We start from the raw sequence: 25671 nt of genomic DNA on the forward strand, positions 1-25671 counted from the left end.
TCATGAAGCACACTTTCTCCCTGGTTTCCCTTTCACTTAAGCTTTCTAAGAAATCTTTCCGTATCGATGGTAATCCTCTTGCCCTTGAGTGACTTGTGGAATCATGTGACACGGGTCAAACATGTAAACTGAACTCCGGGAATTCTGGATTTCTGGAGAGGACTGATTTGTTTAAAGGTGATATTTCTACTCACGAAAATAAAAACGAAATTCAATTAAAAATTGGATGGACAAAGCTACGTATAAGACTAGAGTCAATAGGTAAAGTAAAGTAGAAGTCAAAGAGAGCTCCTGGGGAGACAGTGGCATGTTTTCCTGCTTGTGCTCAGATGCATCGTGGGATTTCTGCCCACTTTAGGCAACTCGCAAAAACTTGGTTTCCAATCGTTTAAAGAGTATGACTTTGACTTCAAGCTTGGTTCACTGACAAACCATCATAAACTGTTTCTCCTTCTGTGAGTGCTTGTGCAGACGGGGAGCCCACGGATCTTAGAGGCTCTAGGATTTGATCCTTATCAGGGATCTGACCAGGAAGCATCCCTAGCAGCTCAGGTATGCTAACTTTATCTTTTTCCATTATTATTTTAACAGATTATTAGGCTGTTTTCAAAAAAGACTCTGTTTTTAACTAGGCATCTTATGGAGCTGTGGAAATAGCATCTCAAGGGCAGGAATGCTGTCTTATTTATCACTGTCCCTATAACTAGCACATACAGTATTTTCAAAAGATCTTAACAGGCTGAAATGAAACACACAGAACCAAATGAGATAACGATAATTGCCAGATCCTACCCTTCCCTCCAAATATCAAAGGCACAAATACAAGATGTGGGAAATAATGTCTTCAGGGCTGTTCCTGAGAAACTGACTCATGAGTTCTCAGTTGACAGTTAACATGGGTCGTGGCTGCAAAGATCGAACACAGTTTTATATGTGCACATGTGCCCTATTAGGAGGAGCAAGGAAGGTGTTATTCCTGCTCAGCTCTCTGTCCCTCAGAACTGGAATAGTAAATAAAGTTGGGAAGCATGGAAAATGAGTTTAATATGACATGCTTTCTCAGACTAGTGGCAGTTAAGTCGTGTGAAATTACACAGTTAGCTTTGGCAAACTGTTTCCCATTACACCTGAGGGGGAAGGTAGACTTACATGCAGGAGAACTCCTTTTGAGGTAGAGGCTGGGATTTCTTTTTCATTCTGCATTCCCTGGCAAGGCCAGGAAGGCCCTTCGGGTGCAATGTTCTAGGAAGGACTAGGGAACATTGAAGAATGCCAGGGAAGAATGAGACCAGCAAGAAGAAGCAAGGCAAAGGCATCACGGTGTTTATTTCATTATATTCTGAGGAAACTAACACACTTTAGACAGGAGAACTGGCTATTTAGAGGGCCTTGTAGAGCTGTTGTCAGTGATTTGAAGGGCTGAACTGCTTGAGAGAAGAGAAAGTAGTTACACTGCAGACATCTGCAGGGCTGGCTTTAGAGAGAAGCAGATTTTAGTTCAGGGCTTTTGTAACAATCAGTGCTTCCCTAAACCTACAGTGGGCTGCCTCCTGAGGGGTCTCAATAGGTGAGGTGATCACCTGTTAAGGATGCTCAGGAAGAACTCATGCACTGGGGCCTGATGATCTCTTGACAGCCTTCCATCTAGTATGTTTTATGGGACTGGGGATCTCTGTGCACAGCAGCAACATAACATTGTTGAAACACACTGTGCACATGGCTAGCTCTGTGGGCAGTGGGGGTGGGATGGAGGTGTCTGCACTAGAATCTCTTCTAAATTTCCATCTGTTTCATGCACATGTAGACAGAAGCTACTGCTCCTCTTTCCACTAGGAGAACAGTCAGACTGTAATCAGTGCAATCCACAAAAGCAGCGATGGACTTCAATGCATCAAGCTAAATATTTACACGAAGTATTTTAACTGAATCAGATGTTCAAATCAGGCAGAGCTGCTTGTGGGATGAGGAGATAGATTATTCTGTATTTCACTTCTATCTTTTACCTTTTTTTTTTCTTTCTGCCAAGCTGCATCCATCTTCTCTTGCACCAGAAGGCAAATTCTTTGGCCCCATGAATCTCATCTTTCCGGTTCACCCCTCTGCCTAGTAGAGTGCCTGGGCCACAGCAGACATTTAACATGCATCTGTCTCATTAGTTGATTCTCCAAAGACGGCTCAATTTCTACCTCCCAGGGGATCCCATGTGTTCTGGAGTGCTGTTACCACTCAAAACCTGAGCTCCAAACCTAGAGTGTAGTGCGAGGCTTCCCTTTAGGTCTCTGCAGTTTGTTTAGCTCCACAAGGGAACTAGGTCTTATGTACCTCTGATTTGCCATGATCTCTAGTCTAATATCTTGTTAACTGATTCTGTTTGTGCTTTAGAGACAATATGATTCTGAGTAATATGTTAATAAGCCTGCAGATTTCTCTATGGTTTTTAAGACTAAATAGGATAAAACAAATTCATAGTATAAACCCATGAATATTTTAGTAAGGTGGTAATTCAATGTGGGATGTACTAATAATTTCTGAGATCCCTGGATGCCATCAATTCGGATTATTTATACCCTAAGGGCTGGGAGGAGACCAGAGGGTGTGACCTTCACAGGCTCCAGACTTCTAAGAATATTTTAATTATATAGCAAAGCTTAAAATATTCATTCCTCTTATTTTTCCCATCTATTAGGTTGATGCAAAAGTAACTGTGGTTTTTGCTATTACTTTTAATGGCAAAAACCACAACTACTTCTGCACCAACCTAATATATTTGATTTAAATTTTTAGATGACACATTTTATTTTTTTCCCCCTCATCTGTGTAAGCACTGCTCCTTTCCCTTTTAAGTATTTTCATCTCTTACTTAAAATGCTGTTTCCTGACTTTCAATTCCAACTAAGACGATTTTCTATTTCTAAAGCCTATCTCATAAAAAGGTATTATCACAATACACTGAATTTAGTGTTTCTGTAAGTCAAGATGTCAATTACGTTTCTACTTTTAACACTGCATTGTGTTACGTGATCGTGAAGCAATTCAAGTAGATGTAGTAACTGCCTGCAAGGATCTTGCAACCTACCTGCACACGAGGTACAAAATAACTGGAGTATAACAGTGTATACACATTTGTACTTTCAGCACTGATTCAGAGGAGTGGAATAATTCTAGATGTGCTCAGATGAACTTAGGCAAATAGTTTGGAAGTTGTAAAATGTGTTTCCCAAAGCACAAAAGATAAAGAGGTGAAATGTGGATGACTTGCCCTGCGGGTTGGTGATATGTGAAGAGAAGGAACCTGGCTTAGAAACACTGCTGAATGACTTCATAAAGGAGTCTTTGGAAGGGACAAAGAAGTGAAGGCAGAGAAAAACATCAACGGATGTGGCCTGGGCATCTACACATGAGGACAGTCACACACTAGACACAAGGCAAAAGGTGCGTCCTTTCTGACCCAGTCATGCAGATTAATCAGTTTTTGAAATACACTTTACATATATATTTAGGAAAAAACATGATGTCATCCAATGTATTTTGCAGATGAAGAAAGAGGAGGTAGGCCTGCCCCACACATCCCAATTCTGGTAAGGCAGAGAACTGAAGCTTAAACCCAGGACTTCTGCTTCAAAATCTTTTACAACAAGCTGGGCTCACCTTCTGGAGGTTTTTTGGGGGTTGGGGTAAAAAAAGGTGGGTAAATTTATAAGTCAGCTCAGAAAGCAATTCTCACTTCACAATTAAGCCTTATTTGTGAACAAAAAAACAGCATTCGGCAGGTTAGGTTAGCACTTTATTCAAAGGTCTAGGTTCTAAAAGGATTTTGGACTATTTCTAAAAGGAAAATAAAACCCAGACTCAAATACACAAAAGCAAGTGCTTGGGTCTCTGAAGGTAATCAAAACAGGGAGCTGCAAAAGAAACGTGAGTGATGAAAAAAAAGTGGATCCTTAACGTCAGGTCTTCCAGGCACGTGTGCTGGTGAATCAGGCCTTCAGCCCATCGCTGCTGCACTGTATTACACTCTAGGTACACTCAAAGACATGAGATGACCATAGCTAGTTGCAGCAACATTGTAACCACAGCGTGTCTTCTCCTGGCACAAGCCTCTAGTACAAAGAAGTTCTCCTTGTCCATAAATCTCAAACCAGGAAATCCCTAATTCATTTAATGATAAGGAAAATGCGAGAGATTTGTGTAGTTTTGTCTTTTCCAGTTACTCCCAGCTGTACCTTTATTTTCGGTTACCTATCACACAGGATGGTGTGCCTGATGGTGCACACTGGCAGCCTTTTATCTATGTCTCATAGAAAAGTTTACTCCTGGGAAAAACAATTTGGTCACCAGTCCTTGGATCTAAGGAACAGAATCTTGAAATCATACTCATGATCAAATGTTGAAAGGAAGAAAGGGAGGGAGAAAAGAAAAGAGGAAGGAAGGAGGGATGGAGGAAAGGGAAAGAAAGAAAAGGAGGAAGGAAGGGAGGGAGGGGAGGGGAAGTGAAGGGAGGGAGGAGGGAGGAAGGGGAGGGGAGTGGAAGGAAAGGGAGGAAGGGTGGAGAGGGAGGGAAGGAAGGAAGGAAGAAAAGGGAGGGAGGGAGGGAAAGAAAGGAAAGAAGGAAGGAAAGAAAGGAGAAAGAGAAAGGAGGAAAATGAAAAAGAAAAAGGAAGAAAGGAAGGAAGAAGAAAGACAGGAAGGAAGGAAAAAGGAGGAAAGAAATAAAAGGGTAAGCAAACAAGAAAGGTCAAAAGACAGTAACGCCCCAATCAAAGCTTCCATGACGAATCTGTGCCTTTTTGGATCATGGTGTACTCAGGAAATGCAGCCGCCACAGGAGCACACGCTGTCTCCTGAACTGCAGGAAGAGCAGCGGTTAGCAGCAGGAGGTGTCCCTTACACAGGAAGGCTGGGGTCTGGGCTGCACACTGCAGAGCAGATTCACATGCCAGGGTGGCCCCGCTTGGGCTATGAGGACATGGGTGCCAAGGTGGAACTGCTTTCTCAGGCTGCAGTCAGGCAGCTTGCTGCTTCTCTTTCTCTCTTTGAAAAAAAAAAAAAAAAGGCTTTCCTTCACCACCTCTCCTCGGTTGCTTCATCAGGTTGCAAAAGCATCACTTAGGAGGTATCAAGAGGCATTACTCTCCAAAATTTTTGCAAAACAATTCCATAGGTGTGATGGTGTCTGCCTTTGCAGCTTAGTTTACTTACAGCCTGTCAAGGGCGCTCTCAGGGAACCTGCCTCATGTCTATAAAGCAGCTACCTCATTTCAAAAATTTAAAGAGGACTTCCCAACTTAAAAAAGTTACCATAGAGTACACGGAAATACAATGAAGGCATGAAGACAAAAAACATTTAATTCAGCTACTTAGCTTTGAAAAACTGATTTGTTTGACATGTTTACATGTTGCTGTATTCTCGTTACTTTGTACTTAACCAAAATGTCTACAAGTACAAGACCTATACTTAAAACACAGCTACATAAAATAAACCCAATTGATGTTAAAATTGGACTGAACCTAGATTTTCTTTAAGTAAAATGTGGGCAAAAAATGAAAGACTTAAAAAGCAGATGTTCACATATATTTGTGATTGAACACTGAGAAAATGTTTTGAAAAGCAAATTGATTTAAAAACTCCTTTTAGAGAGTTGATAAATGACTAGTCTTTGGCTAACATTCAACAAGGGTTAATCTAAAAAGGTTTTTATTTGTATTTTTATTTTTTCCACAGTATGACACACAGTTCTCTGGAGCTTTCAAGTTCTGCCTGCCTGTCCAATAGGTAACCCCTAGCCCCATGTGACTCCTGAGCACTTGAAATGTGACCAACCCAAATTGAAATGTGTGGTGAGGATAAAAAAAAAACACACACACACACACGCGGGGTTTCAAAGACATAGTTCAAAAAGAGTAAAATATTTCATTAACAATTGCTTATATTGAGTACATATTTAAATAGTATTTAAGTATACTGAACTAAGAAAATATTCAAATTAATTTCACCTGTATCATTTTTCCTTTTTAATGTGGCTACTAAAAATGGATAAGTAAATATGCAGGTCAAATTATGTTCCCCTTGGACAGTGAGTGCTATGCTGGAATTTCTGATTCCTATATTTCACAAATAATGTTCCACAGATGCTAGTTATCATCCATCTGTAAAACCTCTGCCCTTCAAACAATGACTATTCAAGGTTGTTGCATCTCATAAGGCATAAAGCTGGGCTGGGACTGTCTGCCTATGTCCTGATTAGAAAGACTCCATACTGGCCGGGCACGGTGGCTTACGCCTGTAATCCCAGCAACTTTGGGAGGCTGAGGCAGGTGGATCACCTGAAGTCAGGTGTTCGAGACCAGTCTGGTCAACATGGTGAAACCCCATCTCTACTAAAAACGCAAAAAATCAGCTGGGCATGTTGGCAGGCACCTGTAATCCCAGCTGCTTGGGAGGCTAGGACAGGAGAATCACTTAAACCCAGGAGGTGGAGGCTGCAGTGAGCCAAGATCACACCATTGCACTCCAGCCTGGGCTGCAGAGTGAAACTCCACCTCAAAAAAAAAAAAAAAAAAAAAAAAAAAAAGACTCCATACCCAACATTTAAAATACATGTGCAGGCACAGGGCAAGCAGATTTTAAGGTTATATTTTTAAGAGACTCCATCAATAATAAAACATGGTTACTGAAACGGGAAAAATTAACTAACACATATAAACCCTTAACAGAAATGTTTACACTTACAGCTACAAAGTCAAATATAAAAATCAGTGTTGAGACCATATATGAGTAGCAATAATGCTTTAAAACTGCGAGTAAATACAGCCTTTACAATGACAAAAACAACTCCATTATCATCGCAGGATGAAAGTCACTTCACTCAGATCATAGCATTCTCTACAGAACAATAATGTCACTAAGGATTACTTACACTGCAACACTAAGATTAAGTAAGGAAAGCTACACCTGGTAATAGTTAATTGTCATTAAACATTATGGACAGAGTAGAAATGCTTGGGGGGCACTGGCACATTCTTAATTTTATTGCCACCAAGTTCAACTGGAGAGCACAGAGATACTGCAAAAGCAGTCAAAATTCTGCCAGGTTCCAAGAATTGTAATAAAAATGATCATATAGCTGCCTATAGAAATATAATAACAGCCCTTTTCTCATTTCAGCAGGATTTCACTTCTGGGGTAACAGTCCTTCACTCTGAAAAAGAGAACAGCCACATCTGCCACTGGGCTCTGCCCTGCAGCAAGGGGCCATGCTGGAGGCCTTCCATTGATCACACCCAACCTAGTGAGGAGTGACACCGGATGTTCAGGGCTTCACCGGAATCATCGCCTGGTGATTTCAGTGGAAATCGACAGCCTGCAGCCACATCCCCTGTGGGGGAAGTACTCTCCTGGCAGCAGGCCTTGCGAAGACACACCCTAGACCTGTCTCTCTGAGATCCCGCAGCTGAACTCACTCCTGAAACTAGGGCACCAAACGGCTCTTCAGTTAATGGAGTTACAGCAAGTGTCAGGTGCTTCAAAGCACAAAAATACAATCTCCAGCCCTTCCACAGTAGAGGTAATTTTCTGATAGACTCCTTAGACATGCGCATACTGCTAAGCCCTTACTGAGAAAGTATCCTCAAGAAGCCACCCCTGCAGGCACAGGGAGAACTGCACAGGCCACTTCCTGGACCTGCAAACCCATCTCGGGGCTGCACTTAATCTAAGGAAGTCAACAGAAATGTCTTTGCAGAAGACCAAGTTAATCACAGGAATTAAAGAATATTGCATGGGGTAATATCTTTCTGGAAAAATCATGGTAACTTAGTAACATATTAATGTAATTTAGACATCTTGCTTTACATTTAAAAATCATTCAGCCCCAAATAAAAATCATTCAGTCCCAAATAACAGCAATAGCAATAATAATATCCCATAAATAAGACACAGAATCCCTTCCTTCCTTCCTTCCTTCCTTCCTTCCTTCCTTCCTTCCTTCCTTCCTTTCTTTCTTTCTTTCTTTCTTTCTTTCTTTCTTTCTTTCTTTTTTTTTTGAGACAGAGTCTCACTCTGTCACCCAGCTGGAGTGCAGTGGCACAATCTTGGCTCACTGCAACGCCCGCCTCCTGAATTCAAGCAATTGTTCTGCCTCAGCCTCCCAAGTAGCTGGGACTACAAGCACACACCACCACGCCCAGCTGGGTTTTTTTTTTTTTTTTGTATTTTAGTAGAGATGGGGTTTCACCACATTGGCCAGGCTGGTCTCAAACTCCTGACCTCATGATCTGTCTACCTCGGCCTCCCAAAGTGCTGGGATTACGGTGTAAACCACCACGCCCGGCCGAATCCTTTTCTAATCATACTCCCCCAGCAACCAAACTAAATGCTAAAGATGTGTTTTGTTTAGAATATGGAGAGTCTAGTTGCTTCAACATTTCCAGTTTGTGACGTCAACAGCAAAGAGTCATTTGGAACCAACTCTTCTGTTGGATAAATTATATGTACCCCACAGTCCTCCCCAGTAGATTCACCCTTTCCTAGCTTCTCCTCCACAACACACACACAAACACACACACACAATCACACAGCCCTACCCCAAAAGAATTCCTCCTTTCAAATTTCACTGTCAAATTTCAGCTGTCAGGACATTAAAAGTGTATTTAAGCCAGTTGTGCACAGATAAACCGGCTCTCAAAAAGAAAAAGCCTTAATTTGCAGCATTCACCGATTTCTGTGGTGTAAATACTCCCAACCATGGTAGACTTCAAGCTACCAAAAGTTTACCAACAGCATGACAGATTTTCTGCATATGAGCAGTTGGCTGATTCTCGACGGCTCACGGCTCACCGGAGCACGCTTTCTGAGTTCCCTATAAGTTTCTGTTATCTCACTGATCCTAACAGGCAAAGAGTTTAAAATTGTGAGCATGTCTGCGGTAATTTGTGAAATGTAGGTTCCTGTTAGGGCCTTGAAGAAAGCTGGGCTTATCTGGTGGGAGACAGTAGCCCAGGCCCAGCCCTGCCTTGCCAGCAAGAGAGGGCTCGGTAGGGCAGCTTCCTGGCGTGGCACACTCCCCCGGAGCAAGGGCTTTCATTTAGTCTAACGGGTTCCGTGGAAACTTTTCGGGGCAATGTCAAGGCTGTACTCTGTTTAAGCCTTTCTACTTTTGCATAAAAGGAGGGGAAGCTGTTTTTTCTGGGTTATATTTACACTTCCCAAATCAGAAAATGCCCTAACCAGATAGGGGGACAGGTGGCAACTGGCAACCACAGCTCAACCCCCCCGCCCCTTTTTTTTTTCCCATTTCTTTCTGAAACCCCATGTAGAAGGAAAGTTAACGAAATGTCAGTTGGTTGTTTTATACACAGAGCTAACTATTCTTTCAACACAGATGGAACAAAGCAGAAAATAAAACTGGGACCGAAAACCCGGCAACAGAAAATGTTATCTATCTCCTCTGACAGCAGTTTTAATCTAAGAATCTCTTTATTTTCTAGAAGTTGGTTCTATTTATTGAAACAATTAGGTTCAATGTGATCTTGAATTTAAGGCATCAAAATAAAATGAAGATTAACCTTGGTTTTTGTTCATAAAAATAAGCAACTTTCCATAGTTACTCTGCACCTTTGAAGACACATAGTCACCACTGTAAGCATAGTTGAAAATGCAAGGTTTGGCATTTTTCAACCTTTTCTGGTCCAATTTCTCTATAGATTTTTTTTTTTTTTAATTCACATGTCAGATTCTGGAACATTACTGTCTATATTAACAAACCTTAACAAATCTGCCAAAGATTGTCCCTCTGAATTTTCAAAGTTCTTACGAGTGGAAAGTACTGCAGGAAGTGAGAATGAATGTGTCCAGGCTAACTGGTGGCTTTTCCATCAGGGTCCTCACCTGAGAAATGTGGATACATTTTGGGTGTCACAATCACCATGGTACCACTTGTGATGTGGGTGGCTAAATATCCTGCAATGGGAGGGACAGTCTCACCCAAAGAAGTGCCCCCTACCCCAGATATCATTGTGCCACTGAGAAACAGTGACCTCAAATAAGATGAACATCAGATGCAGCCTCAAATTCCCTCCTCTCACTTTGAAAGTTCTCTCTACTGTCCTATATGCTCCATTTGCCCTCATCTTTGAGAAAGCAGTGACACATTCCATTCATTCATTCAATACTCATGTATCGGACACCAACCTACTCTAGGGTGGGGATGCCCAGGTACTGGGGATCTCGTAGGGAGCAAATCCGAGCTGAGTCCTTCATCTATGAGTGGTGACACTGCTGCTCTAAGGCAGGGCAAGGAGCAACAGTGCTGAGAACGCTGTCTTAGGGCATGTGTCCAGGAAGACCCCTCTGTGTGAGGACCTCTGCACAGAGCCCTGAGGGAAGGGAGGAGAGCGCCAAGAGGAAACCTAGGGGATAGTCCAGGCCCAGGCCCAGCTCATAGGTGACCCACGCCGGCCTACCCTGGGGCTGCTGGTTAGATTTTAATCCTTTCTTCTCTGCTAGCTCCCACTTACTAGCCTTCAATCACATTGAAACATTCTCCTAAAAAGACTACCCTGTAAATACTATCCCCTAGTCCTGCAACCCCCAACCCCAACCAGCTCCTTGTCTTCTTCCCTTGGTTCCTAACGCCTGCCAGCCCACAGCTGCCGCCTCCTCTCCTGTGCCGCTCCCGGTCCCTCTTACATGGTTGGTTTCTGCCCCAATCGTACTCAGCTGTTTGTGGGAAACCCACCGCCAACCCCTGGACACCTCTTTCTCGGGCACTATCCTGCCCCCAGCAACTCCTCTCGTCTTTGCTAAAATCGCTGTCCCGGGCTTTCCTGCCATGTTTCTTTCTACAAATTTTACTCGAATCACACAACTCACTCTCTGTCTCCTCCTTTGCTCCTCTTTTAGACAATTAAAGGTATTTACTCCCCAGGGTCCCTGTGGTCCTGCTGTTTCGTTGGTTGTCCCTCCTGAGCTGATCGTGTCCCACAGATGGAACTTGCCCTATGGCTTACATCCCTACCTTCCAGACAGTTCCGTAGCTAGACACCATCCCTGGGTCTCACGCTAACCCCTACTCTGGGTACAGTTCCCATTGCGTTCTGCAGAATCACCGTGGCCCCAGTTACCGAGGTGGACACAGCACCAACGGATGGAGCCGCCTCAAAGGGGCGAACACAATGGGGCTGCTGAGACACCACTCCCTGCCCTTCTTCCCCTCCTGCACCAAAGGCCTCCTGGTCTCTCGCCGCTGCCTGTCCCGAGGGTGAACTATCTGACAGGTCACCTGAAGGGCTATTCCCAGGTCAGCGTGTTTGACAGTTCCCTTCCCAGCACTGCACCATTTATTCCTCAGCCTCAGAGTGAGTGTGGGCCTCCTGTGCCTCTGAGCCTGCACCCGCCCCACTTCTACCACCTCCACCCCTTCCTAAAGAAGGGGACAGCCGAGGCATGACCCGTGGTCTCCACGCACACCCCTTCACCAGCACATGCGCGCCTGTGGCAAAATGACTCGTCCCCTCCCCCTGCACCCCCCATCGCCCACGCCGGGGCCATGCAGGGCTCCTCCTCCCCCAGTGCTTCCAGCTGTGGGAACCACATGGCATTTGCCAACTGAGTCTTCTCCAGGACCCAGCCTCACCAGACTGGCCACAGGCTGCACCTTGTGTTTTATCACTGAGGAATTACAAACTTTTTGTCGGGGTCAGTGTGTCAGTGCTTCTCCCTAAAGCCACCTGCCTAACAGGAATGTCTGACATGGAGCATGCCAAAATGCAGACGATGATGATGTCAGTGCAGCTGCCCTGGACAGCCGTCTATGCTGTGTCCCCCTGGGTCAGGCTTCGCAGACATGACAGCCAGGATCGGGTCAGGGGGCGCCCTCACCTTACAATGCAGTAACAGCAGAGCCACCTGCCAGGGCCTAACAGCTAGGAATCAACAGAGTCAGGTCTACCTATCCACATGGCCTGCTCCCAGGCACAGCAAACACCCCAGTGGCTCAGCTGCCACACGCATGTGCACGCATACACCACAGACACACTACACATCCCATACACGCATACACACCACACACCACACATCCCATACACACATACACACCACACATCCCATACACACATACACACCACACACCACACATCCCATACACACACACACCACACACCACACATCCCATACACACACACACCCCACACATCCCATACACACACACACCACACACCACACATCCCATACACACATACACACCACACTTCCCATACACACATACACACCACACACCACACATCCCATACACACACACCCCACACATCCCATACACACACACACCACACACCACACATCCCATACACACATACACACCACACATCCCATACACACATACACACCACACACCACACATCCCATACACACACACACCACACACCACACATCCCATACACACACACACCCCACACATCCCATACACACACACACCACACACCACACATCCCATACACACATACACACCACACTTCCCATACACACATACACACCACACACCACACATCCCATACACACACACACCACACACCACACATCCCATACACACACACACACCACACATCCCATACACACATACACACCACACACCACACATCCCATACACGCATACACACCACATACCACACATCCCATACACACATACACACCACACACCACACATCCCATACACACACACACCACACACCACACATCCCATACACACACACACACCACACATCCCATACACAAATACACACCACACACCACACATCCCATACACGCATACACACCACACACCACACATCCCATACACACATACACACCACACACCACACATCCCATACACACATACACACCACACACCACATCCCATACACACATACACACCACACACCACATCCCATACACACATACACACCACACATCCCATACACACATACACACCACACACCACACATCCCATACACACACACCCCACACATCCCATACACACACACCACACACCACACATCCCATACACACACACACCACACACCACACATCCCATACACACACACACCCCACACATCCCATACACACACACACCACACACCACACATCCCATACACACATACACACCACACTTCCCATACACACATACACACCACACACCACACATCCCATACACACACACCCCACACATCCCATACACACACACACCACACACCACACATCCCATACACACATACACACCACACATCCCATACACACATACACACCACACACCACACATCCCATACACACACACACCACACACCACACATCCCATACACACACACACCCCACACATCCCATACACACACACCACACACCACACATCCCATACACACATACACACCACACTTCCCATACACACATACACACCACACACCACACATCCCATACACACACACCCCACACATCCCATACACACACACACCACACACCACACATCCCATACACACATACACACCACACTTCCCATACACACATACACACCACACACCACACATCCCATACACACACACACCACACATCCCATACACACATACACACCACACACCACACATCCCATACACGCATACACACCACACACCACACATCCCATACACACATACACACCACATACCACACATCCCATACACACATACACACCACACACCACACATCCCATACACACACACACCACACACCACACATCCCATACACACACACACACCACACATCCCATACACAAATACACACCACACACCACACATCCCATACACGCATACACACCACACACCACACATCCCATACACACATACACACCACACACCACATCCCATACACACATACACACCACACACCACATCCCATACACACATACACACCACACACCACATCCCATACACACATACACACCACACACCACACATCCCATACACACATACACACCACACACCACATCCCATACACACATACACACCACACATCCCATACACACATACACACCACACATCCCATACATGCATACACACCACACACCACACACATCCCATACACACATACACACCACACACCACACATCCCATACACACATACACACCACACACCACACATCCCATACACACATACACATCACATACCACACATCCCATACACACATACACACCACACACCACACATCCCATACACATACAACACACATACATACCACACATCCCACACACACCACACACCACACATCCCATACACACATACACACCACACATCCCATACACACATACACACCACACACCACTCATCCCATACACACATACACACCACACATCCCATACATGCATACACACCACACACCACACACATCCCATACACACATACACACCACACACCACACATCCCATACACACATACACACCACACATCCCATACACACATACACACCACACACCACACATCCCATACACACATACACACCACACACCACACATCCCATACACACATACACACCACACACCACACATCCCATACACACATACACACCACACACCACACATCCCATACACACATACACACCACACATCCCATACACGCATACATACCACACACCACACACATCCCATACACACATACACACCACATACCACACATCCCATACACACATACACACCACACATCCCATACACACATACACACCACACACCACACATCCCACACACATACAACACACATACATCCCACACATCCCACACACACCACATACCACACATCCCACAAACACACACCACATACCACACATCCCACAAACACACACCACACATCCCATACACACATACACACCACGCATCCCATACACACACACACACCACACATCCCATACACACTGTATATCCTATACATGTACACACCACACATATGTGCCACACATCACATAAACATATACACACCACCTACCATATATCCCATACACACCACACATCCCATGCCACATGCACACCACACACACCACACATACACACCACACATCCAGTACACACATATACACCACAGCCCACACATCTTGCGCACATACACACATTACACGCACAAACACCACACATACACATCATATATCCCATACACATATATGCACCATACACCACATATCCGATACATGCACACACCACACATTACACATCCCATACACACACATCCCCTATATACACAACACATGTCTCATACACACATATACACCACACACGATGCATCCCACACACATATACATATCACATGCACACAGGATACATACATACCCCATACCCCATACACATATACACACTACACACCACACATCCCATACACACATACACACTACACACCACACATCTTATACACATATACACAGCACACACACATACTACACATCTCACACACATATACACACTACACATCCCATACACATATACACACTACACACTACACATCCCATACACATATACAGACCACGCACACATACTACACATCTCACACACATATACACACCACACATCCCATACACATATACACAGCACACACACATACTACACATCTCACACACATATACACACTACACATCCCATACACATATACACACTACACACTACACATCCCAGATACATATACACACTACACACCACACATCCCATACACATATACACACTACACACTACACATCCCAGATACATATACACACTACACACCACACATCCCATACACATATACACACTACACACCACACATCCCATACACATATACAGACCACGCACACATACTACACATCTCACACACATATACACACTACACATCCCATACACATATACAGACCACACACACATACTATGCATCTCACACATATATACACACTACACATCCCATACACATATACACACTACACACTACACATCCCAGATACATATACACACTACACACCACACATCCCATACACATATACACACTACACACTACACATCCCAGATACATATACACACTACACATCCCATACACATATACAGACCACTCACACATACTACGCATCTCACACACATATACACACTACACATCCCATACACATATACAGACCACTCACACATACTACACATCTCACACACATATACACACTACACATCCCATACACATATACACAGCACACACATACACTACACACCCCATTCATATACACACCACACATATACACACCCCATATACATATACACAGCATACACATATACACTCCACATACATATACACACACCACATACATACATGCACACACATGTGTCACACACCACACACGACTATATACCTAAACATACTACATGTACACAGATGCAAACATACACATGCCACAAACATACATATATATACATCACACACCACATATACCCCCCACACATATACAGACACCTGCACACACACAACACATATACCACATGCACATATACACAAACACACATCAATTTCAGTTTTCCAAGGAAAGTTATTAAACTTCTGCTGCCTGATCTCACCGGTCTATTCCAAAACCTAGTACAAGCTGGTATCTGATATAGCACAAAAGTCACTTACTTTAATCTAAAATCAAAACTGTCATGAAGTTCTGTCATGATCCCTAAACATTTGGAACTACTTGACAAATTAGCAGACATAAAAATCCTACCCAAAAGGCAATCTGGAAGACTGTACATTAAAATTGACTTGGAAATGCGAAGCAATGAACCTGTTATATCATGGCCTCTCTTATCAAACATGGAAAAGCTTAGAGGTGGGCAGATCATTTTGTAATGCTATATCTCATATTTGGGAAATTTGGAAAAGGGGAGGCTTTCCAACTGGGCTCATCTGGGTTTGGACATGTTTGTGCTGACAATGCCTGCTGTCTTCACGAGGCATTCCAAGATAGTGGTAGGAAATTGCAAGACGAATAACACAGAATTTTCAAAATTTGCTCCACGGACCACTGAACAATAATTCAACTATGAAGGGGGCAAGGAACTAAAAAAGCAAGGTGAATAAGAATCCAAATAATATGCTTTCAGTGATTCCTCAAAGAAGAAAAAAAAAAAGAAAACTTGAAACCAATACTCCAGTCACTTGAAGTTCGGCAAACAGTTCTCGGCTTGAGACTTCTCTCACATTTGAACATGCTTGAGCTCAGCTGCAGCTAATGCTCAGATGCTGCTAGATAATATTTCTCCCCAGCTAAAATGGGGTTTATCGGTTCAGAAGAGATGCATTCCGCAGATAAAAACAACTTCCTCTAGCTACTGATTAGATAAGCCGGCTCCGCATCCGTGCTCAAAAGCCTGCTGCCCAATCTCCAATTAGACCAGAGCGGCTGCTTTCTTTCCATGGCGAAAGCTGTCCCCAGCACCACTCCTTCCCTCCCAGGCTGTACAGGACTGTCACCACCATTTGTCTACCTCCCCAGTACCGTGCTGGTCTTCTGCCTGAAACTCTAAAATGAAGGGGAGATTTGGCACCAGAATAGCCGATTAAAAATATGGTAATCCTCTTACAATTCCCACTGCAGTCCTAGAACTCATGGCTGAGTAAAGAAATTTTTACTTCAATTGAATGAATAAAAAAGAATATTTATGCTTTTACACACTCAATCATTTGTTCTGAAGTCCAGAGGGAAAATACCTAGATTTTTTTTTCTACTTTTTTTTTTTTTTTTTTTTCAATTATGCTAGGGTAAATCATATCCTGTTCAAACTATTCAACGTGAAGGACCTAAGTTGTGCTGATTCAGTTTCTATCTCTCCGTGCTGCCAGGGAGCCTAGATCCTATGCCTCTGAACACCACACTGTGAGACGCAAGCTGAAATAAACCACTCATGAAACCATGGCAATCTCCTCACAACTCCTGGAGTTGGCTGCTCCAGTGCACAGAGCCAAAGAAGCACATTCTGGAATGTACCAGGGCATATAGAAATATACCTTATCTCCCTATATTCAAACTCATGGGTCCTCCCGCCTGAATAACTACTGCCTGAGGTTGTCCCGATTATCAAGCCAGGTAGCAAGTCATTTAGTAAGCCTTGTTCCAGGCCCATATGGGCCTCAATCCTTCAGCCTTCCACAGATTCAACTAACCCATCTCCGGTCGCTTACATCAATCATGGTCCCAATTCAGTGCTACAGCATTCCTGTGCCTCTGCCCTGGGTTTTTTCTTCAATTCTGCTCTAAGCCCTAAATTTGCCTGTCTGCTTTCTCAGGGGTGGCCATCCCGTTTTCTAGCCTGGAATCTTTCTTCTCTGTCCTCTGGTCTTTTGCTCCTCTGTTCCGCCCACCCAAATGCCTCCCCTGCTTCCTGAATTCATGAGGGAGGAATGCCCTTACTCACACCTCCAGACCTCTGTGCTTGTCAATAGAATCCTAGCAGCTGAGAACCCTTGGTTAATTTAGGACACGGAAATGTGTACAAGAGAGAAGTCAGTAACTGGCAAATATGTATGTATAAAGAAGGAGGAAAAAAAATGCAAGTATTACTGAATAAGGGAAGAAAATAACTAAACTTTTACTTTTCTCACACAAAACACTTATCTGCTCTCCAGACCCCAACTCTGACATAATTCCTAAATGAAAAACTTTTAAGAGTCCCTGCTCAAGAGTTTTCAGAACAAGTCTTAATTCATTTTTTTACTTCTCTAGCATGTGTGGCATGGCTGACTGAGTAAATCTGGGGTTGCCTGAAGAGGTCACTGAGTGCATCCTCAGCTTTAAACAGTTTCATACACAACCACTTCAGAGAGGTGAGAGTTCTCTAGTTTTTAAAAAGACCACTTCAGAAGCTAGAGTCTCATTAAACAGACCATTCTGATGACTAAACCTCTCCTTACCAAAAGGAGAGTAAAGACCACATCTCTCCTTTAAGTCTAACTTAAATTCTTCGAGCAGCACTTTAAATCCTTTGTTCCATTTTCTTCAGACCTGGAAGAAAATGGAGGCCAACTGAGGGCTGCAGGGCTGCTGTGCCCTCTGGCTCTGTCTCCTTCTCCCCAAACTTACACACAAACCTAGAATGTTCCTTCCACACTGAATGAAGCAATGAGGTGTGAAACCATTACTTATTTATTCTGGGAGTGACTCACCAATCAGTATAACCTCGCACCCTCATCATAGGGGACTGATTTCTACCATTCCCAGCAATTTGTTTATTAATATGGTCTGTTATCCTTGTTGAGAATAGATTTGCCTAACACTGAAGGATGCCAGTGGTCATAACAGCTTACAGCTTTCCAAAAGTGTTCCTTGTCACTTTCTAAAGCAGACACCCGTGTAATCTATTATTAGCAAATCATTTTCCCACCTTTTTTTTTTTTTTTTGCATCTTTTAGCCTCTCCCCATTTCTTCTTGAAATTTCAACAGTGACAGCTCGACTTGGACTTGAGTCAGGTGGCGGCCAGCACCCTTACTCTGTCCTTTAGTCTTGCCCTATTCTAACAAATTCCTCTTTTCTCTTCTGGCTGTTTTCAGTTTGCTTATTCTTTGAACCACTTTTCTTTTTTAAGTAAGAAATACCTGTTCTATCCTTGGTGCTGGTCATCTGTTCTCTCCCTTTTCGCAACTGAAGCTGCGATAACTTCCTTCACCCTTCTTGTAAATCTTTGAAATTTCTATTTTGCACAAGTTGAATTTCCTTTATCTGTCCTTTTTACTTTGTGTCTTTGCTACTCTGTCTTCAACAAAGTATGTCTATATATGTTCCATTTAACCCTCAAGGCCATTCTGTGATGCAGGTTCAGTTGCTACTGCCACCTTCAAAAGAGGAAACTGAGGCTCAGAGAGAAAAAGCCTTGCCAGAAGCTCCAGGCCAGGGAGCAGGGAGCTTGGACCTGTCCCTTCTGAAGTGTGCCTTACCCACAGGGCACTCTCCGCCCCTGCTGCTCACCCTGCATTTCAGCAACTCCATTTCCTCCTGCCGGCCCCACTACTTCTGTCCCGGGCAGGGCTGTCTTCTCACTTCCTGCTGTGCGCTCTTTACAGTCCTTTGCACTGATGACTTATTCCCATGGAATAATGTGATGAAATATGGCACCCAGTTTATTTCCTTTATCCACAAATTCCCCCACCTTTTTATATTGTTTCCTAATGTTCTCTACATACTTCATTTATTTAATGCTATACACTACAAATTAATGAACAGCCTGTCACCACATATGAAAGCTGGCTGGCTTCCTTCCAGAACCATCGAGGGTGGTCTCTAAACTCAGCTATGTGAAGAGCCCTCTCTTCCCTCCATGTCTTCTTGGGCACTTCGGTCTTGTGGGATCCTCTCCCTCCCTCACTTCCTCTTCTCAAGCCTCTCCTTTGTGTGGTGCCCGGTTTGTCTTGTGGGCTTTTGCATCTCTTTTGCTTTCTTTACAGTAACCCATCACTCCTGTGGCCTCTAGCCCCACTGAGGAGCATTCATCTCCCAAATCATCTCAGTGCTCACGTCACACGCTGTCCCCGCCTGTCCACAGGGCTGCATCAACTGCTATTTACAAGATGAGCAAAGACGTTTTCTAGGGTTTTTAAATTTCACAATTCTGAAATCATATTTTCTAAACTTCATCCTGAAGGAAAGGTAGACTGAAAATCATGTCAAACATGACAAAGGGCAAGGCCAGGACCCATGGGCAAGGACAAACCCACCCCTGACTCCAAGGTGATGCCTGTACTGGGGGCAGCTGGGACCGAGGGCAGGACTTTGAACCAAGAGACACAGCTCTGGGAACCCATCAGTAATGCCAACCACATGCTGGGTGGTCTCCCACCCAGGAAAACCCACCAACAATATGACGTCCATAAGGGACAGGATACTGACACTGTTTTGAAGGCATGTATGCTATTCTTCACTCTCCAGGAATCGGCCTGACTTTCAGTTCTCTAAAAGTGACCGAGCCACGATGGCTCACAGCCTTTAAGGGCAGCTGCAGGGATTCCAGGGAGAGCCCATCTCTCTCTCCACAGTGACCCGAGCCGGCCTCCTCACTCTGACATCCAGGCTCTCCATTCATTTACATGGTTAATGGATCATTTCTTCTGGTTCAGTCCCTGAGCCTCTCTGTGTTCTTGGGCAGGGTGTGAGCATCTGTTTGCTCCTGTGTTAATCAGGGAGGACAGTACCCTTGGCGCTGGGTGCTTCAGGGACTTAAAAAAAATCAGGGAACATCACCACCCAATGACTATTCCTGCACCACTTTTGCAAACTTTTCTCATATCTATGTGTTACTATTGACTTAATGTTTTTATTTAAACTGATTTTTTAATTTACATAAATGTGTTTTGAAAGGAACCCTTGTAGTGGCACAGTGTATGGTAAAACCAGTATCACTTGCAATACATAGAAGACAATCTCAAAAATAAATACATAAATTAAAATGAAACATGATCATTTGCATCCCAACTTTGGAAAAGCCTGAAATGATATATGTATCTTTCTTTGGTAGAATAGAGCAGATAATCCACAAGTTCATTTCTCTTCCCCTCTACTTTCAAACATATAGTAGCCATTTTCCAATAGTGTAAAATAATTCATAAATATACTTGTTTTCTGGATTCATCTACACCAAATGGCTTTAGCCACCATCTTTATCTGTTTATGCCATTAACTGTGCTGCCGAGTTAAAAAAAAAAGAACCATTATACCTAGTCCACTTGGTTTCTAAGACACATAAAAAGCATACGAAATGTTTTCTGTACATGTAGATAAAATTCTCAGTTATCACATTTTCCATTATTGCATTAGGATGTCCTATAGACAGACAGTTGAGGTGATTCTCATAAGCCTGAGAATTTTACATACATGTTCCCTCCTTGGCTATGGGGGCTTATGCAGCTGACCCACACTGATCCAGTCTACCTCATTTTACCTGTATGTCCTTCATGATATTCTTTTATGCCAATAGGTGGCTTTCAGTATCACAGCTCTTTCTCTTTTTAAAGAAGAAAACAGGTATTCCAGGGAACCGTTGACTCAATAGCTCATGAGAACATGGTATAATGGAGCGAGAACTAGTCTTTGAGTCAGAAATTCAGTTCAATTCTGACTGTGTCATTTGGCCTTGGTTAATTCACTGAACTTCTCTCAGTCATTGGTTTCTCGAAATAAAGAGGGTGGGTGAAGTTTTCCAAACACAAACTGTCACATGTGTAAGTTGACCAGTGGAGTTGCAGATGGTTCCATATGCACTTTTTTATAGAAAAGGTATGTAAATGTGTGCTTAGATTTTTTTTATAACATTTAAAAATTACCATTTATGAAACTTTCTATTTTTAGTTAAATCTGAATTTTAAGAACTAGAGATTAGAGGGATAACAAAAAATGGCCAGATGTGGCTTCTTCTAACCCCAAACACTGAAGAGCACTGTTGCCAAAACACATAAGTGTGTCATTTTCACAATCTACAATCCATAACATTTGATATTCCTGCAAGTGCAGTGAGGACAGAGGACAGTGACAGAGACGCCTCCCTGGGCAGGATTGCTCCTCAACTTGGACATTTTGCGGGGTGTGTGGCTCTCATGGCCATGCTGGCCTGTGAGTGTCCATCCTCCTACACACCAGAGGACCCCCATCCAGCCAATCTCTGTGTTATGTTTCTTATATGCCAGTTGAGGGAACACAATGGATAAAATGACTCATATCCCTTCATCACTGTCTTGGAAAAATACAAAGAGACAAGGGTTTCACAGGCACAGAGGCCACTGGTGACCCACTTACCCACAACTCTGTCACTCTTGGAGCTTTGCTGTCCTCCCGAGGTGGTGGAGAGGTCCTCGGGGATCGGCATGGGCTCATCGCCCTCATCTGGAGTATCGCTTACTGGGGGGCTTTCCTTCCCTGAAGAGAAAGAAGAAGCGTGAGTCTCAGGCGGTCATGGTCAAGGTGCCTGGGCTTCCCCCTGGCTTGGCTTGAGAGAGTGGCATGAGGAGGCAGGTATTGGGTAGAGCCAGTGCTTCTCTGCTGGGATGCATATACCTTTTTCTTTTTATATGAAAAGTCACTTCTCCCCACACAAGACAAATGAGAGAACACAGATGTGCAAAAGGGAAGAAATACAATCACCTATAATCCCAGACACTGCCACTCTTAAAATCATCTTATATACTATAAATAATATGAGGTGACATCATTTTGTTTTTCAAAATGAACTAGCTTTTAGACATTCTCATGTACATATTTCCATACTCAGGGACATATTTCCATAATTTCATTTATAATGGGCACACTAGGATTTATTTAAGTTCTTTTCCTATTTTCGAGTTCATATTGTTTTCTGTCCTTTCTTTATTATTAAACAACACTGTAGCGAACATCCTAATAGCCAATCTTTGCACATATTCCTGATAATCACCACAGTATAAATATCTAGATGTTTTATCACTGAGTAAAAGGCATCTATATTTTTAAGGTTCTTCCTATCTTTTGTCAACTTATCCCCTTGTAAGCTTGTTCCAATTTACCGCCACAATGAGCTTGCCGCACCACACCCTCCTGTCAATTTGTGTCCGAGGATACCACACCAGGTATCCTGCCATCTGCTCACTTTCTTTGCAAGAGCCAGGGAATATCTTACCAGCTGCTTAGTTTGACTTAACTTGGTGGGGAGAAGAAGACTGGACAGGGAATGGAAGGGAACCCCATGCCTACTGGGAAAATGATCCCCTCTCTGCAAGCAAAGGGAGTCTGCTAACACAAATTCTTTTCTTTGAAATAGGAAAATAAAATATAATCCATATAAATACAAAAATTGCCTACACTATACAAAGTAAGATTTACAAAATGAAATCGGGTTTTACAGAATACCTGTATTTATTTTGACTGGATTAGAATTTAATTTGACCAGAGGCTCTAGCAATGGGGAGTCACTCCTAGTCTGAGGAATCCAACTTTGCTTGGGAAGCCACAACTGGAAGGAAAGGCTCTTTTCTCCACTGAAGCTGCAACTCCTATAGTTTCCGCCCTTCCAGATCTAACTTAAACTTGAGTTGAGACACAACCCACATGCAAGAAACAGATGATGTGAACTAATGCAGTATAGCTACGTGTGGAAGACCATTTTAGAGGAAGGTCCTGAAGAAGTCTAATGAAACAGCAACAGCCTGGGAGCGTGTGCCTGCTGACTGAGCTGGCAACAGGCAAGGTGATATGAACACACAGACAAACCTAGATTTTTGAGAGTGTGTGCAAATGATGAACCAAACATTAAAAGGTCTGAAAAACATGACTAGGTATTGTGTGAAATGTCCTTGTTTGTTGAATAAACCTTACACAAGAGTAACACCAGCATTTCAGATGACTGGCAAGACCAGTAAAATCATTCCCGGTATATAAAACAACCCTTCCTGGAATATTTAAAATGGAACCTGCACAGGCACCAAGCCTATGCTCTGGGGAATACTATTTCATTCTCTGGAAAACAGACATTACGATTTAATATTCCAGCTTAGCTGTAATTACCACAATTGGCATATTTTCAGAAAGAGCATTATTGGGTATATTTGGATAGCCAATACAAAATTAATAGTTAAAGATGGAGCAGGATTATAAGAATTTCCCAAGGAAAAACGAAAGGCCAGAGAGACATTGATTGAAAGTGCTGATGTTATGCTAAAGCCTTGGAAATGTGTATTAAGTCAGTACTATTTTCATTGCTATAAATAGAATTTTTTGTTTGTTTGTTTTAGATGGATTCTCACTCTGTCACCCAGGCTGGAGTGCAGTGGCGTGATCTCGGCTCACTGCAAGCTCCGCCTCCCGGGTTCAAGCCATTCTCCTGCCTCAGACTCCCAAGTAGCTGGGACCACAGGTGCCCGCCACCAGGCCTGGCTAATTTTTTGTATTTTTTTTTTAGTAGAGACGGGGTTTCGCCATGTTAGGATGGTCTCGATCTCTTGACCTCATGATCCGCCTGCCTTGGCCTCCCAAAGTGCTGGGATTACAGGCATGAGCCACTGCGCCCGGCCTATAAATAGAAAATTTTTAAAGTAACAATTGCTAAATATCTTGCTGTTTTCAGTTCTTTCATAAATGGGGAAAAACTCCAAATAGGAGAATGCAGGAGGTATATGAAACACCTGACAACTCTTATTTTTGTATAAGATGACTTCGTAGAGCAATGATGCTCAAACTTCCAGGACTTTAGGAAGGTTGTCAGAGGAATTCTTATTTTTATTTTTTTATTTTTTGGCAGCGGAGGGGTGGGGGTAAGAATAACAAAATAATCTTACACAGAACTGTAATATACACAATGGGTCCCCTACATAAAGTGGCGACCTTGCAATTTGGGGAGGCAGGGACCCAGGCCACTTGCCTTGAAGACCTGCTAAAGTACCTTCATAGAAATGACCATGGAGCCTCCTGGCCTGACATGCTATCCCAATGAGTAAACATGTACAGAGCGTGTAGGGTGTGCATGTGTCTCATGATTAACCAGCTGTCATTATTATGGGGTCGGGGAGGGACGTTGAGAAACTAAACTTTATTGACTCTTTTCCGCCTATAGCTTTTCCCTGTGATTGCGCTGGAGCACTGCAGGATGCTCTGAGATGCCTTTAGACGCACAGCACCCTGGAACCCAGGAAGGATCATAAAGAATCAGGACTTATCCAGTGAAAAAATGTCGTATTTTCTGCTCAGTGCACGCT

General features: G+C 43.8%; 1 protein-coding gene across 12 annotated transcripts in view; it reads right to left on the reverse strand.

Annotated features, from left to right (window-relative positions):
* The window catches only part of IKZF1 (IKAROS family zinc finger 1), a 103215-nt gene that overhangs the window by 56872 nt on the left and 20672 nt on the right, over positions 1–25671 (reverse strand). For all 12 annotated transcript variants that reach the window (XM_037988299.2, XM_037988296.2, XM_037988285.2 and 9 more), the window contains exon 3: positions 22745–22864. In XM_037988299.2, coding sequence (XP_037844227.1) covers positions 22745–22864 — 120 coding nt within the window. The remainder of the gene's footprint in view (positions 1–22744; positions 22865–25671) is intronic.

The sequence above is a fragment of the Chlorocebus sabaeus genome, chromosome 21, assembly GCF_047675955.1.
Source record: "Chlorocebus sabaeus isolate Y175 chromosome 21, mChlSab1.0.hap1, whole genome shotgun sequence".
NCBI classification, from domain to species: domain Eukaryota; kingdom Metazoa; phylum Chordata; class Mammalia; order Primates; family Cercopithecidae; genus Chlorocebus; species Chlorocebus sabaeus.